This window comes from Capra hircus, chromosome 6, assembly GCF_001704415.2.
Source record: "Capra hircus breed San Clemente chromosome 6, ASM170441v1, whole genome shotgun sequence".
NCBI lineage: Eukaryota > Metazoa > Chordata > Mammalia > Artiodactyla > Bovidae > Capra > Capra hircus.
The window spans coordinates 45,278,439-45,297,900 of NC_030813.1; the positions used below are offsets into that span (position 1 = coordinate 45,278,439).

Here is a 19,462-nt window from a genome sequence, read left to right on the forward strand (position 1 = left end):
TCTCACATCCATACATGACTACTGGAAAAAACATAGCTTTGACTAGATGGACCTTTGTTGGAAAAGTAATGTCTGCTTTTTAAAATGCTGTCTACGTTGGTCATAACTTTTCTTCCAAGGAGTAAGCGTCTTTTAATTTCATGGCTGCAGTCACCATCTGCAGTGATTTTGGAGCCCCCTGAAGTCAAGTCTGTCACTGTTTCCACTGTTTCCCCATCTAATTGCCATGAAGTGAAGGGACTGGATGCCATGATCTTTGTATTCTGAATGTTGAGCTTTAAGCCAACTTTTTCACTTTCCTCTTTCAGTTTCATCAAGAGGCTCTTTAGTTCTTCTTTGCTTTCTGCCATAAGGGTAGTGTCATCTGCATATCTGAGGGTATTGATATTTCTCCCAGCAATCTTGATTCCAGCTTGTGCTTCCTCCAGCCCAGCGTTTCTCATGATGTACTCTGCATATAAGATAAATAAGCAGGGTGACAATATACAGACTTGATGTATGCCTTTTCCTATTTGGAACCAGTCTGTTGTTCCATGTCCAGTTCTATCTGTTGCTTCCTGACCTGCATACAGATTTCTCAAGAGGCAGGTCAGGTGGTCTGGTATTCCCATCTCTTGAAGAATTTTCCACAGTTTGTTGTGATCCACACAGTCAAAGGCTTTGGCATAGTCAATAAAGGAGAAAGCAGGAATAGATGTATTTCTGGAGCTCTCTTGCTTTTCTGATGACCCAATGGATGCTGGCAATTTGATCTCTGGTTCCTCTACCTTCTCTAAAACCAGCTTGAACATCTGGAAGTTCACGGTTCATGTATTGTTGATGCCTGGCTTGGAGAATTTTGAGTATTACTTTACTAGCGTGTGAGACAAGTGCAATTGTGTGGTAGTTTGAGTATTCTTTGGCATTGCCTTTCTTTGGGATTGGAATGAAAACTGACCTTTTCCAATCCTGTGACCACTGCTGAGTTTTCCAAATTTGCTGGCATATTGAGTGCAGCACTTTCACAGCATCATCTTTCAGGATTTGAAATAGCTCAATTGGAATTCCATCACCTCCACTAGCTTTGTTCATAGTGATGCTTCCTAAGGCCCACTTGACTTCACATTCCAGGATGTCTGGCTCCAGGTGAGTGATCACACCGTCATGGTTATCTGGGTCATGAAGATCTTTTTCTGTATAGTTCTGTGTATTCTTGCCACCTCTTCTTAATATCTTCTTCTTCTGTTAGGTCCATACCATTTCTGCCCTTTATTGAGCCCATCTTTGGATGAAATGTTCCCTGGTATCTTGAATTTTCTTGAAGAGATCTCTAGTCTTTTGTGTTTTATTGTTTTCCTCTATTTCTTTGCAATGATCACTGAGGAAGGCTTTCTTTTCTTTCCTTGCTATTCTTTGGAACTCTGCATTCAGATGCTTATATCTTTCCTTTTCTCCTTTGCTTTTTGCTTCTCTTCTTTTCACAGCTATTCGTAAGGCCTCCCAGATAGCCATTTTGCTTTTTTGCATTTCTTTTTTTTGGGGGGATGGTCTTGCTCCCTGTCTCCTGTACAATGTCATGAACCTCTGTCCATAGTTCATCAGGCACTCTGTCTAGCAGATCTAGTCCCTTAAATCTATTTCTCACTTTCCCTGTATAATCATAAGGGATTTGATTTAGGTCATACCTGAATGGCCTAGTGGTTTTCCCTACTCTCTTCAACTTTAGTCTGAATTTGGCAATAAGGAGTTCATGATCTGAGTCACAGTCAGCTCCCTGTCTTGTTTTTGCTGACTGGATAGAGCTTCTCCATCTTTGGCTGGAAAGAGTATAATCAATCTGATTTCGGTGTTGACCATCTGGTGATGTCCATGTGTAGAGTCTTCTCTTGTGTTTTTGGAAGAGGGTGTTTGCTATGACAAGTGCATTTTCTTGGCAAAACTCTATTAGCCTTTGCCGTACTTTATTCTGTACTCCAAGGCCAAATTTGCCTGTTACTCCAGGTGTTTCTTGACTTCCTACTTTTGCATTTCAGTCCTTTATAATGAAAAGGACATCTTTTTTGAGTGTTACTTCTAGAAGGTCTTGTAGGTGTTCATAGAACCGTTCAACTTCAGCTTCTTCAGCATTACTGGTTGGGGCATAGACTTGGATTACTGTGATATTGAATGGTTTGCCTTGGAAATGAACAGAGATCATTCTGTCATTTTTGAGATTGCATCCAAGTACTGTATTTCAGATGCATTTGTTGACTATAATGGCAACTCCATTTCTGCTAAGGGATTCCTGCCCACAGTAGTAGATATAATGGTCATCTGAGTGAAATTCACCCATTCCAGCCCACTTTGGTTCACCTATTTCTAAAATATCAATGTTCATTCTTGCCATCTCCTGTTTGACCACTTCCAATTTGCCTTGATTCATGGACCTAACCTTCCAGGTTCCTATGCAATATTGCTCTTTACAGCATTGGACCTTACTTCCATTATCAGTTATCTCCACAACTGGGTGTTGTTTTTGCTTTGCTTCTGTCCATTCTTTCTGGAGTTATTTCTCCACTCTTCTCCAGTAGCATATTGGGCACCTGCTGACCTGGGGCGTTCATTTCTCAGTGTCCTATCTTTCTGCCTTTTCATACTGTTCATGGGGTTCTCAGGGCAAGAATACTGAAGTGGTTTGCCTTTCCCTTCTGCAGTGGACCACATTTTGTCAGAACTCTCTACCATGATCCGTCCTTCTTGGTTAGCCCTACACAATAAGAATCATAGTTTCATTGAGTTAGACAAGGCTGTGGTGCATGTGATCAATTCGATTAGTTTTCTGTGATTGTGGTTTTCAGTCTGTCTGCCCTCTGATAGAGAAGGATAAGAGGCTTATGGAAGCTTCCTGATGGGATAGACTGACTGAGGGGGAAAGTGGGTCTTATTCTGATGGGCGGGGCCATGCTCAGTAAATCTTTAATTCAATTTTTTGTTGATGGGTGGAGCTCTGTATATATATAGTATATATTACATACTATAGATACTGACTGTTTCATCTACAATATTCATGTGTTTACTGCAGTTACATAATAAGTCTTGAAATTGGGTAAACTAATTTCTCCTACTTCATTATTTTTCAAAATTGTTTAGGCTATTGTAGTTTTCTCACCTATCCTTATGAATTTCAGAATAATATTGTCCAAATCTACAAACATCTGACAAAGATATGCTGTAAATATGGGTGTAAGTGACATTTTTACTAAGTTGAGTCTTCAGCTATTTTTATCAGTCGTGGCTGGTGGTGGTGGTTATGTTGCCTTTTGGATTTTTAACCATACCAAATCTTTGCTGCACTGCTAAGAGTCATCTGTGGTCATAACCTTCACAGAGTGTAAGGGGAGAGTTGTTCAGTCGTGTCTGACTCTTTAGGACCTCATGGACTATACAGTCTGTGGAATTCTCAAGGCCAGGATACTGGAGTGGGTAGCCTTTCCCTTCTCCAGGGGATTTTTGCAATCCAGGGATAGAACCCAAGTCTCCCCCATTTCAGGCGATTCTTTACCAGCTCCTGGCTATATTCTTACGCAAGGAGGGTACTCACGGATCCTAAGGTACTAAGGCTGAGGCAGAAAATAGGTGAGCTTACTGCACAGGGTCCAACAAGTTGCCTGTCAACGCATCCCGTCTCCCACTCACTCCCAGGAGAGGGACCTCCTAGCCTCCAGCTAGCAAGGGACAGGGTTTAGGGGCATGACTTCCGCTCCAGCGGCCGAAGTTCCTCCTAGCAGCGTGGGGGCGCTCTAAAGTGGCTGCAGGCCCAAGCGGCGCTCTTTCTCAGCCTCTTTGGTCCGGACTGAGGCTTTCGGGACGGCGGTGGGAAGATGGCGACCTCCAGGGACCAGCTTGGAACCTTGGAGGCAGAGGGGAGCTCGGGTCATCGGGGATCCTCGGGAGTCGAGGTGGTGCTTTCTTCCGATCCCGCCACCCCCGCCCCGCTGTGCCCTCACGGTGGGTCCGCGTCTGGGCTCAGCCTGGCTGTCTGGCGCCAAGGGGCGTGGTTAGCCTGAGGGTGCCTGGGGCATTTAGGGCTCCCGAATTTTTATCTGCCTCTCTCTCCCACTGAGTATGGTTCTAGAAGACGCTCCTTCCTCGGGAAGTTGTGCTTTTCCACTTACTTAAGAAACCTTCAAAGAAGCCTTCCTGTTGTGATTTTGGCTCCATCGCGGTTACGTCTTTTTTGAAGGGACGAGGCAGAGGCTAGGCACAAAGGATGTATGTTATTGAGTAATTCCCATTGCGAAGTACTTTGATATTTCATTTGTTGATTGCTTTATTTTTAGTTAAAAAAAAGTTAGGGAGGCGCGAAATCATGAATTCTTGCTTAGAAACCAGACCCAGTTTTTCTCTAACTCGCGGAGAGAGAGTGTGTCCAAATCGAAATGCTAAGAGTTTCACTGAAAAGGTAACTGAGCGCAGGTAACAAAGTGCTCAGTTGCTCGAACTCTGTTGTTGTGTCAGGACCTAGACGGTTCACCATGTGGACTGCAACTGTACTGACACTAGCGTTTTCTTTCTGGAGAGACTGGTTTTCGAAATATATTTCCTAAGTAGTCAGTGCCTGAATGTTGTGACTTTCGGTTAAAAAAAAATTATCAAAGTATTGCATTTAATTATGACAAGGTATGCATAAAACTAAAACGTTTTATTTGAGGTCGGTGAAAACCAGAAACTTGATATCGATGACTGACATGTTTTTTCTTATTATGGAACTAGGACCTACTCTTCTGTTTGTAAAAGTGAACCAAGGGAAAGAAGAAACACGGAGGTTTTATGCCTGTTCAGCTTGTAGAGATAGAAAAGATTGTAATTTTTTTCAATGGGAAGATGAAAAGGTATATCAGCTTTCTGGATATATTTATTTATTTATTTTTGATGTGTGTGACATTTTGTTGAGAATGTATGAGATAAACCTCTTAAGAGATGGAAGATACCATGTTTTTTGGTCCCGAGATTGGAGTTTATATTTACTTTGAACTTACTCTGACTGCTGATGTCTTAAACTACTGTCTCAAAGAATGAATTTCCTTTAAAACTTTCTGAGGTGTTAATACTGAGTTTGCAAATATAGATTTCTTCCTGAAGAATGCAGGTCATGATCATTCCAGGAAATGTTTTAGAAAAACCCTTTTTGGGAAGCGTTTGCATCAAACGTCCTTTCTTCAGCTACTGGATGGCTGAGGAAGGCACTTAGAGATACATTTATGAGCTTGGTATCCTCTTGGCTTAGTGCCAAATCAAGTTTCTGAAAGTTTTGACTAGAAAACTTTCAGCTTTGTTAGGTTTATTGGGAAACAGTCTGTGTGCCACTCTTTTGTAGACTTTTTAAGATCACCGTGTCTGAATTAATCTCTCAGTGATTCAATACTTTGTTTACTGTTTCAAACTGCTCTAGTTTCCCCAGCTTAATGTCTCCCCCGAAATGAATGCTTGTTTACAGCTTTGAGCTGCCTGAGTTTCTGGCTTGTTGGTGTTCGAATATGATACCACTTTTTCTAGGATGTTAGCCAGTTTGATGATTTACTAAGTGGATTTTGTACTATCTTTCAGTTGTCAGGAGCCAGACTTGCTGCCCGGGAAGCCCATAACCGAAGCTGTCAGCCTCCTTTATCCCAATCTCAGTGTGTGGAAAGGTACTGATGGGGTGTCACTTTTAATTTATTATCCCATTGTTGATTTTTTCCCCTGTGCCTTTAAGTTTACTTTAAGTGATTAGTGTATTTTTGTTGTGGTAAAATGTATATTTAACATTTACCAATTCAGTTCAGTCCAGTCGCTCAGTCGTGTCCAACTCTTTGCGACCCCGTGAACCACAGCACACCAGGCCTCCCTGTCTATTACCAACTCTCTGAGTACACCCAAATCCATGTCCATTGAGTTGGTGATGCCATTCAACCATCTCATCCTCTGTCGTCCCCTTCTCCTCCTGCCCTCAATCCCTCCCAGCATCAAGATCTTTTCAGATGAGTCAGCTCTTTGCATGAGGTGGCCAAAGTATTGGAGTTTCAGCTTCAACATCAGTCCTTCCAATGAACACCCAGGACTGATCTCCTTCAGAATGGACTGGTTGGATCTCCTTGCAGTCCAAGGGACTCTCAAGAGTCTTCTCCAACATCACAGTTCAAAAGCATCAATTCTTTGGCGCTCAGCTTTCTTTAGTCCAACTCTCAAATCCATACATGATGACTGGAAAAACCATAGCCTTGACTAGACTGACCTTTGTTGGCAAAGTAATGTCTCTGCTTTTTAATATGCTGTTTAGGACTTCACTTTTCACTTTCATGCATTGGAGGAGGAAATGGCAACGCACTCCAGTGTTCTTGCCTGGAGAATCCCAGGGACAGGGGAACCTGGTGGGCTGCTGTCTATGAGGTCGTACACAGTCGGACATGATTGAAGCGACTTAGCAGTAGCAGCAGCAGCAGATTGGTCATAACTTTCCTTCCAGGGAGTAAGCGTCTTTTAACTTCATGGCTGCAGTCACCATCTGCAGTGATTTTGGAGCCCAGAAAAATAAAGTCAGCCACTGTTTCCACTGTTTCCCCATCTATTTACCATGAAGTGATGGGTTACCGGATGCTATGATCTTAGTTTTCCGAATGTTGAGCTTTAAGCCAACTTTTTCACTCTCCTCTTTCACTTTCATCAAGAGGCTCTTTAATTCTTCTTCACTTTCTGCCATAAGGGTGGTGTCATCTGCATATCTGAGGTTATTGATATTTCTTCCGGCAGCCTTGATTCTAGCTTGTGCTTCCTCTAGCCCGGCGTTTCTCAAGATGTACCCTGTGTATAAGTTAAATAAGCAGGGTGACAGTGTACAGCCTTGACGTACTCCTTTTCCTATTTGGAACCAGTCTGTTGTTCTATGTCCAGTTCTATCTGTTGCTTCCTGACCTGCATATAGATTTCTCAAGGGGCAGGTCAGGTGGTCTGGTATTTCCATCTCTTTCAGAATTTTCTACAGTTTGTTGTGATCCACACAGTCAAAGGCTTTGGCATAGTCAATAAAGCAGAAATAGTTTTTTTTCTACAACTCTGTTGCTTTTTCCATGATCCAGCAGATGTTGGCAATTTGATCTCTGGTTCCTCTGCCTTTTCTAAAACCAGCTTGAACATCTGGAATTTCACAGTTCATGTATTGCTGAAGCCTGGCTTGGAGAATTTCAAGTATTACTTTACTAGCGTGTGAGACGAGTGCAATTGTGTGGTAGTTTGAGCATTCTTTGGCATTGCCTTTCTGATCACATGGACCACAGCCTTGTCTAACTCAATGAAACTGAGCCATGCCCTGTGGGGCCACCCAAGACAGGTGAGTCATGGTGGAGAGGTCTGACAGAATGTGGTCCACTGGAGAAGGGAATGGCAAACCACTTCAGTATTCTTGCCTCGAGAACCCCATGAACAGTGTGAAAAGGCAAAAAGATAAGATACTGAAAGATGAACTCCCCAGGTCGGTAGGTGCCCAGTATGCTACTGGAGATCAGTGGAGAAATAACTCCAGAAAGAATGAAGGGATGGAGCCAAAGCAAAATCAACACCCAGTTGTGAATGGGACTGGTGACGGAATCAAGGTCCGATGATGTAAAGAGTAATATTGCACAGGAACCTGGAATGTTAGGTCCATGAATCAGTGCAGATTGGAAGTGATCAAACAGGAGATGACGAAAGTGAACGTTGACATTCTAGGAATCAGCAAACTAAAATGGACTGGAATGGGTGAATTTAACTCAGATGACCATTATATCTACTGCTGTGGGCAGGAATCCTTTAGAAGAAATGGAGTAGCCATCATAGTCAACAAAAGAGTCTGAAATGCAGAACTTGGATGCAGTCTCAAAAATGACAGAATAAAGTGGTGATAATTATATTAACAGTGTTGTGCAACCATCACCACTACGTTTCATCATCCCAAACACATTCTGTCACTGTTAAGTAATAACTCTCCATTGAACCTTCCTCCAGTCTGCGATAACCTCTAATCTACTTTTTGTCTCTATGAATTTGACCATTCTAGGTACTTCAGATAACAGAATAATCTGTATTTGTCCTGTTGTGTCTGGCTTATTTCACTTATAGTAGTGTTTTCAAGGCTTATCCATGTTGTAGCATGTATCAAAACTTCATCCTTTTTATGGCTGAATGACATTCATTTGTATATGTGTACCATATCTTGTCTATCCATCAGTGGACACCCAGATGTTTCCACCTTTTGGCCGTTGTATGTAATAGTCAACACATGCTGGTGTATGAATAGTTTGAGTCCCTGTTTTCATTTCTTTGTGTACATCCCTAGAAGTAGAATTACTGGATCATCATGGCATCCGGTCCCATCACTTTATGGGAAATAGATGGGGAAACAGTGGAAACAGTGTCAGACTTTATTTTTTGGGGCTCCAAAATTACTGCAGATGGTGACTGCAGCCATGAAATTAAAAGACGCTTACTCCTTGGAAGAAAAGTTATTACCAACCTAGATAGAATATTTAAAAGCAGAGACATTAGTTTGCCGACTAAGGTCCGTCTAGTCAAGGCTGTGGTTTTTCCAGTGGTCATGTATGGATGTGAGAGTTGGACTGTGAAGAAGGCTGAGCGCCAGAGAATTGATGAGTTTGAACTGTGGTGTTGAAGAAGACTCTTGAGAGTCCTTTGGACTGTAAGGAGATCCAACCAGTCCATTCTAAAGGAGATCAGCCCTGGGATTTCTTTGGAAGGAATGATGCTAAAGCTGAAACGCCAGTACTTTGGCCACCTCATGCGAAGAGTTGACTCATTGGAAAAGACTCTGATGCTGGGAGGGATTGGGGGCAGGAGGAGAAGGGACGACAGAGGATGAGATGGCTGGATGGCATCACTGACTCGATGGACGTGAGTCTGAGTGAACTCCGGGAGTTGGTGATGGACAGGGAGGCTTGGTGTGCTGCAATTCATGGGGTCGCAGAGTTGGACATGACTGAGCGACTGAACTGAATTGAACTGGTGATAATACTGTTTAGTTTTTGAGAAATTGCCAACCCGTTTTCTACAATAGCTTCAACGTTTTATATCCCCCCCCCACCCCAGCAATGTAGGAGGGTTCCAATTTCTGCATGTCTTTGCTAACATGTATTATTATTATTTTTTGCTAGGATAGCCATCCTAGCAGTTGTGTTTTTGATTTTTTGTTTCCTTCTGTATTGATTTTTGTTTCCTTCTGTGTTAATGGTGTTGACCATCTTTTCAAATGCATTTTGGCCATTTATATATCTTCTTGGAGAAATGTCTATTCATGTCCTTTGCCTACTTTAACAAGGTCATTACTGTTTTTGTAGTTGAGCTGCAGGAGTTCTTTATATGTTCTAGGTGTGTGTGTGTGCATGCACTCAGTCGCGTCTGACTCTTCGTGACCCCAAGGACTGTAGCTCGCCAGGCTCCTCTGTCCCTGGGATTCTCGGGCAAGAATATTGGAGTGGGTTGCCATATATTACTCCAGGGGATCTTCGCAACCCAGGGATTGAACCTGAATCCCTTGTGTCTCTTGCTCTGGCAGGGGGATTCTTTACCACAGGAGTGTATCAAAGGGTCTCATCTTTCAATTTTTTTTTTTGTTGTTGCGTGTGCTTTTGTTATCATAGCTAAGAATCATTGCCAAATCCAGTTTCATGATACTGTAATCTTCTTTATTGAAATAGTATTAATAAAAGAACTAAAATTTTTTAAAAAAATATAACATCTGTCTTTAAAAATCTGCATTTTTAAAATGTTTTATTGGGTTAACTGGAATTGAGTCACAGGTTTAATTTGTTGGTAAACTTGTGAAGAAAATTCATCCCTTTCCTTTGTGGTAGGCATCGTGCTCTATGTGCTGGGGGAAGCTTTGTTCAAAGCCTCTAGTCTGGGTTGCTGATGACAAAACGGGTTTTCACTCTTGTGACAGCTCTTTCTGGTTACCTGGGTTGCTGTGTTGAGAAGGATTCTGAAGTCTTGTCTAGCTTAAGTGGAAAGGATACTGGGATCTGTTAAAAGTGTCTTCCTGAGCTTTTAAAGTCCTTTGATGGAGGTGACTTTTTTAAAGATAGCTTGATTGTCCCTTAACTAAAGTACTTAGTGATATCTACTTAATTTATGGGAATTAACTTGATATCTTCTTAATTTATGGGAATTAAATCAACAATGAAAAATGTTGAAAGGAGAATTGATGAAAATTGGGTACCACTGAGCCAGGCATCATGTGAGGTGTTTTCCATGTGAAGTGAAGTGAAAGTCACTCAGTTGTGTCCAACTCTTTGTGACCCCAAGAACTGTAGCCCACCAGGCTCCTCTGTCCATGGGATTCTCCAGGCAAGAATACTGAAGTGGGTTGCTGTTTCCTGCTCCATGAGATACTATTTAATCCTGCCAAGGTGGTTTAGATGAAACTTGTGGCTTGGAGAAGTTAAGTTAACCTCATCAACTTCATACTACTAGAATGACTGAGCAGTGACTCAAACTTATGCCTCTCTGATTCTGAAGTAGTATTTTTAAGCATATAATTCAGTTCAGTTCAGTCGCTCAGTCATGTCCTACTCTTTGCAACCCCATGAATCACAGCACACCAGGCCTCCCTGTCCATCACCAACTCCCGGAGTTTACCCAAACTAATGTCCATCGAGTCAGTGATGCCATCCAGCCATCTCATCCTTGGTCGTCCTCTTCTCCTCCTGCCCCCAGTCCCTCCCAGCATCAGGGTCTTTTCCAATGAGTCAACTCTTCACATGAGGTGGCCAAAGTATTGGAGTTTCAGCTTTAGCATCAGTCCTTCCAGTGAACACCCAGGACTCATCTCCTTAGGATGGACTGGTTGGATCTCCTTGCAGTCCAAGGGACTCTCAAGAGTCTTCTCCAACACCACAGTTCAAAAGCATCAATTCTTCGGCACTCAAAACAGATAGTAATTAATATATGATGTGTAGTAATTTAATTTAAGGAGATTTGAGGATATAAAAGTTATATAGAGATATATTATTATGAGGTTATCATAATGAGATAGAATAAATGCAGAAAGTAGAAAGTAGGTTTTTCCCTTTGAAGCCATCACTTTGGTCATTTTCTAGTACTTTCCCCCTGGCCTTTTTCCTGTGCAAAGGGGTTGTGGTCATAATGTGTACTTACTTTTGTACTCTACCATATCACTTTTAGCTAATAAGCATGTATTTCATGTTATTGCATAAAAATACTGGTGATTCAGTTAAACTCCGTAAGAAAATTTACATGATCTTCTTTCCTTACATAATAAGATTTTAGCCTGGAGCTAAACCACTGTGCAAATCTTTGTACTGCCAGAGTATGGTTTTTGATACTGAAGAATTTTTGAAATGCATATTTCATGATAATTAGAAATAAAAACACTGGCTAGAATATGAAAATATTAAAATTTTTTCAAAAGGTTATTTCCTGGGGGCTGTAATTTCATCTGTTCTAGTACTGATAATTAAGAGCTTGTCTTAAATCATCTGTGATCCAAAACCTCAGATTTTGTTCCCCAGGCCTCTGTCCATTTATCTATCCTTCCATCCATCCAATCATTTATTCATTCTTTGTTGAGGACTCAAAAAAAACTTAAAATGCTAGTAATAATGGAGTTGAGATATATTTAAAAATAATACACTGCAAAGAAGATGTACTATGTTGCCAGTATTCTTAGAAAAACTGGGTACTGTGGAAGGTCAGAAGCTTTACACATTATTTGTGCCTTCACTAACTGATTCAGTTTAAGGATATGGTATTTAAATAGATTTTGGAGGATTGGTAAAAGTTTACACTTTTTGAAGTGCAGTGTCATTGATTTTACTGCATCGCTTTATAGCTGATGCTCTTATTTATGCTTTCTTATTTGCTTGCTTCAGAGTGAAAAGTTTGAAATTAATCATTCTTCAAAATTAAAAATGTTGCCTTTCTCAAACCAAAGCTTATTAAATTACCTGTTCTATGCTATTAATTGCTTATTCTTTTAGTGTGTCTTCAGTTTGAGACTAGCAAATTATTCTTGCGTGTAATGGACCTAAAGATGACATACTATTACTTGAGATTATAATTGTTTTCTAATTTAATTTTATACAACTCATTTGTGTTATCTTATTAAGTAACTATATTTGAAAGTGTTAAAATGCATTTAAACATTATACCTATTTTATAAAGCAAACTTTTCATCTGTTACTGTGACATAGCATTAGCTTTTCATTGATTTAGTTTTGAAATTGTTAAAAAAGAACAATTGTAGTTATTGAGATAAATAGACTTTTGTTACTTGATTTTTATTATGGAACTGGCAGTGCTGCACAGACTTCTAAGTTCTACAATATAGGATTTGATAATCATTTTCCTAATTTTACTCTTGGAACCATGCTTTATATTTCATATGTGTTCAGCTGACTGGTTTACATTTTGTGCCTGAAACTTGACTTTCCTTACAGTTTTTAGCTGCCTGTTATGTAGTCTATTATGTAGTATGTTGGCATCTTTATCATGATCCCTGAAGTCTTACAGAAGATTTATTTTAATGCTAAAATCAGCATTAATTTATGTGCATCCAGATAGTTTTGTTTAGTTGATAATTCATTTGGTTATATTTTTTTCAGAGCTCATTTAAACTCAGATTTTCAAGGTCTGCTATTAGGGAAATGCCATAAACATAATTTGTCTACTCTTGGAAAGACAAATGGAACATCAAATGGAGATCAATAAAAGTGACATTCAGAATGCTAGCCTGCAGTTTGTGAGTCATGCTGAGCCGTGCAGCAGAATGAATTTCTTCTTGCCCCCGGGAGTGTGTAGTAAGTGCAGATGAGGAGGGAGCGCTGAGTAATCCTTCGCTCTGGAGAGTCTCATGTTCTTCCTGCCAAGCTTAAAAAAAGCTCTTGTGTCTGAATGTTACATAAAGCCACGTCGTTGAATGATGATGTAATTTTGAATAGAAATATGCCCAAGATCTCAGTTGATCTTGTCAAGAGAAGGTTACTAAACTAGCAATAAAAACTTTCTGAAGGATAGCTTTGACCAGACACAAAATATGTAAGTGGAGGTTCATTTAACATTATTTGCCGGGGTCCAGCCCCGGTGGATCCAGGGAATTCGAAGGGTGGACGGCGTTGGTGTGGAAAGACTTGTTTATTTATTAATATAAGATTAGATTAAGAAACTATAGTGTAGTAAGAAGATTAAGTGGAGGAAGAGGGCTGAATAGCTTGGTTTACACGGAAGGCCAATAAAATTCCAGACAAGGAATTTGCACCATCTACGTTGGGCCACCGGCGCCCGCTTGAATATCTAAGGGTGCCTCGCCTTAAGCTCCCTTTCTCGCCAGGGCAAGTAAGTAGACCTGGCGAGCCTCCGCGCCCCCAGGTGGAGATTCAGCCTGAAGTTAAAGTAAAGAGCAGAGAGAGGGAAAGGGAGAGAAAAAGAGAGAAATACACGGGGGGAGCCAGATTCCCAAGAAACCAGGCCGAGAGACCAGTCCGAGAAACTGGTCCGAGAAGCTGGTCCCCATCCTTTATTGTTCAGAAGGCCTTTTATACTTTTGATAAAACATGGAGATCAATGGGTAACACAAAATTATGTAGCGTTCGCAGCCCAGACTCTTTCTATACATCATTTTGTATACAAAAGGTCTCAGGTGATTTACATTATCTTCTGGCCAAGAGGCTTGTTAACACTTTTTGGCTCTCTTCCTTAATGAATGTTAATTTTGTTTCCCTGAAGTGTTTTTCTTTAATCTGCATCTCCTTAAAGCATTAAAGTTACATCTCTATAGAACAAAGGCGCAGTGAGTTATAACAAAGAAGGTACTTAACTCAAAGATCTAATGTTGCTAATACCAGGTCTACTACTTGTTTTCCTATATACCAACTATATCTAAAAATAAAGGATATGAAAATTCAGCAGCAAGCATTGACTCAACAAATGAAACTTTTAATCAGTCCTATTCTAAAGATTTTGACTCTTTGGAAGCCCCTACATTCCTAGGATGTTTTAAGCTTCCTGTGCCTCCTGCGGTCAGGAGGCCTCAAACAATCACATGCACAGCTGTACGAGTCCTGCAGGCAGGCTAGAAAGCCATCGGAGGGGTTTTTAGATTGAAACACTCTTTCAAATGCAGAAGACTAAAGCCCTGAATTGACTTTTTCCAGAAAATGTCAGAAGAGTGGAAAAGCAGAGCACAAAAACCAGCAGATTTTTGTTGGGGTACATGCTTAGGAATTTCCAGAGGGGTCCCTGAAGTCTGAGCACGCCTTGCGTTTGTCAGCTTCCTTCCTCATGACCTTGTCACTGGCAGGATTCCTCACACTGGCTTCCGGCAATTGTTCTTTTTCTTTTCTTAAAAATAATTAAATTTAGTGGCTTAAGATAGTTCCATGTAGTTAGTGAATTGCCACACTAGCCCCTGGCTTTGAGCTTTCATCTCTTCCTGGTGATTTGCACTTTGTCCTGCCTTCAGTTGGCTTCAATGGGTGTGTGATAGGCAGTCCTTTTGCCTGTTTTTAAGTAGCAGAAGCTGACATAGCATTATCTCTTTGGGGAGCTTCCTTTCTCCTTTTTCCTGTAAAGCCTTTGATTGTTTTTGTCATTCATTCAATGATGAGTGTTTACTTCTCTGATATCAAAAGTGTGCTTCGGTTTCCAGGGCTTCTTCAGGCGGTGCTAGCAATAAAGAACCCGCCTGCCAATGCAGGAGTTATAAGAGATGTGGGTTTGACCCCTGGGTTGAGAAGATCTCCTGGAGAAGGGCATGGCAACCGACTCTAGTATTAACGCCTGGAGAATCCCATGGACAGAGGAGCCTAGCGGGCTACAGTCCATAGGGTCGCAAAGAGTCAGACACAGCTGAAGCAACTTACGTGCTTCCGCTCTGTTGCTCTGGTTTGGTCCTTGACTGCAGGTACAATAACTTTGTGTGTCGGGACTGAGTCATAGGATGACGGCAGTGACGCTCCACCTACAGTCTGGCTGATGGCAGTTTTAAATCATGTCTCAATATCCTCGATGCTAAAATATGAAAATGTATGCATCTTCTGCTAAGTCGCTTCAGTAGATGTGATGAAATAGGTTGATTGGATTTTGCTTTTGTGATCCAGTCTTTCTTCTAATGGGTGGGTTTATTTAGCCCGTTTTAATGGTAGGTACGACAGATACAGATACGCTTGGTCCTGGTTTTGTTGTATGATATTTATTGCTTCTTTTTATTCTCTTTCACTCTATGGTCGCTTTTTTTAAAGTGCGTTTCTTCTGTATTATTGTTTTCATGGTTGCCTTTGTGGTTTTTTTAAACCAGATTTAATTTTTTTTAATATTGCCTTCATCTAAAAATGAGAAATGGTGACTTTATATATTTCTTCTTCTGTCTTTCCTTCTCTATAGTTACTATCTGATTTCAGTTGATTATTTCTTTTTAGGGTTAACCTCATACCTTTGATTGTTGCTTATAGCACTTTTACTTGATTTTTCAGTTTTAAATTATATCTTTTGGCCTATGGCTCTAAAACATGAGAAAATCAGTATACTTCTACTAACTCCCACTTTCTCTTCCCATTCCTTTGCTGGTTTTATTTGGATTTTGTTTCCATTTTATACTCTGATACTCATATTTTTTTCTCATTTTAGTCTGTGGTCAAATGGATTTAGTGCTGACTGACAGTCTACTGTTGTTTCATTTGGCTGAAATTTATCCTCCAGCAGTTTTAATTCGTTCATAAAAAACCTTTGATTAATTAAAAAATAACTGACATCAAAATATCCATGTGGCTATTGTGTGATTCCATTTATATTATAACGTGTATTAATCATAATAACTTCTTTACTGTACAACTTCTGTTTTCCAACTGGCTAATAACTGTTTTGGGCTTATTTGTTTTGTATGACTATCTGTTTAATTATTTATGTGCTTCAGAAATGATTCAATTGCAAACTCTCTGCCTGTTGTCTGAACTCTCTCAAAACATTCAGATGTAGCATAATCTCTCAGCTTCACCTTCTTGAAGAAATCTGAACTGCTCCTGACTGGAAAAGTTGCCCTTTCTCCTTGACATCCAGCTGTCCAGCAGTTTCTGCATGAAGTAACCAGATTACATAACTGTATAACCCCTATTCTTCCAAGTCCAAAAATATTTAATGCCTTTATTCTTTGTTGTTGTGGGTTTTTTTTACAATTAGAAATTTAATCTCTATTTTTTCTTTTACACACATATATATATATTTTAATTAAAGTATACTTGATTTACAGTGTGTTAATTTCTGGTGTACAGTAAAGTGATTTGGTTTTATATGTTGTTGATCAGTTGCTAAGTTGTGTCCAACTCTTTGTGACCCCATGGACTAAAGCACACCCAACTCCCCTGTCCTGCACTATCACCTGGAGTTTGCTCAGATTCATGTCCATTGAATTGGTAATGTCATCCAACCATCTCATCCTCTACTGCCCTCTTCTCCTTCCCCCTCAATCTTTCCCAGCATCAGGGTTTTTTTTCAGTGAGTTTCAGCTCTTCACATCAGGTTGCCACAGAATCGGAGCTTCAGCTTCAGCATCAGTCCTTCCAATGAATATTTAGGGTTAATTTCCTTGAGGATTGACTGATTTGATCTCCTTGCGATCCAAGGACTCTCAAGAGTCTTCTGCAGAACTGCAGTTTAAAAGCATCTATTCTTCAGCGCTCAGCCTTCTTTATGGTCCAACTCTCACATCCATACATGACTACTGGAGAAACAAACCGTAACTTTGGCTGTATAGACCTTTGTCAGCAAAGTAATGTCTGCTTTTTAATACACTGTTTAGGTTGGTCATAGCTTTCCTTCCAAGGAACAAGCATCTTTTAATTTCATGGCTGCAGTCACTGTCTGCAGTGATTTTGGAGCCTAAGAAAGTAAACCCTATCACTGTTTTCATTTTTTCCCCATCTGTTTGCCATGGAGTGATGGGACCAGCTGCCATGATCTTCATTTTTTGAATGTTGAGTTTTAAGCCAGCTTTTTCACTCCTCTTTTACCCTCAGTAAGAGGCTCTTTAGTTCTCTTCACTTTCCGCCATTAGAGTTTTATATATATATGTAGTTTTTCAGATTTGTCTCCATTATAGTTTATTACAAGATACTGAATATAGTTTGCTATGCTATACAGTAGAGCCTTGTTGCTTCTTTTTTATGTATAGCAGTGTACATTTACTAATCCCAAACTCCTAATTTCTCTCTCCCTACCCTCCTTTCCCCTGAGGTAACCATAAGTTTTTTTCTATGATTGTGTCACTCCTTTGTTCTTGAATGGCATTGTATTTAAATATAAAATTATTCGGGTGTGTATTTTCCTTGGGATTTTGCAGGATTGCTTCATGTCCTCCAGAGCAGTGCTGCTTAATGATCTGTGTTAAAGGGTCAGTGTTTTGTTTGTTTGCTTGATTTATATTTTTATTCACAGTTCACGGGGATTAGATACTTCTATAATATAATAAAAATATAATTAGAAAATAAGATGAAAAAGAAGACATACAAATGCAAGCCCACATTTTTTATTATTAGACTGAACAGACATAAAGTACTCTGCCTAAATGGTATCAAAGTTTCTAAACACGTACTCTTAATGTCTGTCTTTGTCTGGTCAGGAACTAGAAGCACATGTTGGCCAGCTCCAGTGCCTGGCCTCTTTGCAGAGCGCTGTTCTAGAGTTAAGTAAGTACTGTAGATGTCTGGGGCCAGTTTGATTTGTTATCACTCAGCAGTTGACTTGATCTTTTCTCTTTGTGCTTTGAAATCATGTATTTCTGTAAATATCTTTATGCTGATACTTCATTGATAGGATTCTAGGTTGGGAATATATTTTCTTCAGAATTTAGAAGGCAGTGTTCCAGCTTCTTTTGTCTTCCTTATAGCTGTTGAGAAGTTCAGGTTCAACAAGTTCATGTTCAGCAAGTTCATTCCTGATCTCTTCTGTGTGACCTGTGACTTTTTTGATCCCTCCATCAATTTTTTAGAATCTTTATTCTTAGAGATGTGATATGTCATGAGGTTCTATCTTGATGTGAGTCAGTTTTGTTTTATTTTGCTGGGTGTTAGGTAAATCCTTGGAAACTGGAAACTCATTTTCTTGAAGTCTGAGAAATTTCCCTAATTATGTCCCCAATGTCAAAGCATGAAAAACCGAGTGTTATATGATTTTACGGCTGAGTAAACCCCAATTCTTGGTGATCTTCTGGAGTTGTCTTTTTTTTTTTTTTTTTTTTGAGTTTGACTCTTGCCTTTCCTTTAAAGTGCTTTTTAACACCTTTGACTTAGGAAAATTTCAAGCATACACAAGAGAAGAGAGAGCAGTGTAAAGAGCCTCCTTTATTCTTTGCAGTATAAAAAGCCTGCCCTCACACCTAGCTTCATCAGACATCAATATGAGGCTAATTTTGTTCCACCTGTACCCTCTACCCTCACCTTCAACCTGACATTGTATAGTTCTACCCAGAAATACTTCTCTATGTATAACAAGAGATAAGGCCTTTAAAAACATGATCACAATAATACTTAAAACGTAAACAGTTTCTTAATATTATGTATCATGTGCAGTTAGAAATCAACATTTCTGTTTACCTCATAAATGCCATTTTATAATTGGTCTGTTCATATCAGGATCCAGACAACCTTCACATAGTGTAATTGGTTGATAGTTCTCATTCATTGAAGAATGAGAGTCATTTGTCTGATAGACTTTCCATATCTGAATTTGATGGATTAAATCCTATAATGTCATCGAATTTTCTTCTATCCCTTGTATTTCTTGGAGAGTAGCGTGTCACCAAAATCAAGTTCAGTTTTGGTAGCAGACTCTTCTGTAAGTGGTGGGGTATATTTCCTTTAACATCTCATCAAAAGGCAGATAATATAGTTTTCTTCATTTCTTGTGCCTGTAGCTCACTGAGTTTGATCTTTGGATGTAATTTTAGAAAATTTTAATCATTATTTTTTTTAAGCTTTCTCCCCACTCTCCCTTCTTGGAGGTTCATTTTCACATATTTGGGCCCTTTGATGTTTCATTTTAGATAGTGTCTAGGGCTGTGTCTTCAAGTACCCCAATTTTTTTTTTTTTCTATAGTGTCTGAACTGCTGTTAGTCCTGAGTCCTGTCTAGCATGTTTCTCATTTCAGACAATTAAAAAATCTTCATAGGTTTGATTTTGGTCTTTTTCTGTTTTCCATGTCTTTACTTTGGCTGTTGCTTTTGTCTGCCTTCTTGAACACATGGAATATAGTTATAATAAAATGGCTTTACTGTCTCTGTCTGCCGATTGCATTGTCTCTGTCATTTCTGAGCTGGTTTGAATTGATTTTTTTTCTCCCTCATCATGGGTCACGTTTTCTTGTTTCTTTGCATTTCTGATGCTGGCAATGTGATTTTTACCTCCTATATGGATATTTTGTATTCCTTTACCTATTTTTGAACTTGGCTCCAAGGTACAGTTAAATTAC

At 39.8% G+C, this 19,462-nt stretch overlaps 1 protein-coding gene across 5 annotated transcripts in view; it reads left to right on the top strand.

The window, feature by feature from the left end:
• The window catches only part of ZCCHC4 (zinc finger CCHC-type containing 4), a 59,662-nt gene continuing 44,006 nt past the window's right edge, over nt 3,807–19,462 (top strand). For 4 of the 5 annotated variants that reach the window (XM_005681476.3, XM_005681479.3, XM_018049345.1 and 1 more), the window contains exons 1-3: nt 3,807–3,966; nt 4,732–4,850; nt 5,566–5,648. In XM_005681476.3, coding sequence (XP_005681533.2) covers nt 3,840–3,966; nt 4,732–4,850; nt 5,566–5,648 — 329 coding nt within the window. In that variant the 5' untranslated portion in view covers nt 3,807–3,839. The remainder of the gene's footprint in view (nt 3,967–4,731; nt 4,851–5,565; nt 5,649–19,462) is intronic. The other variant, XM_013964568.2, reaches the window with a different exon arrangement.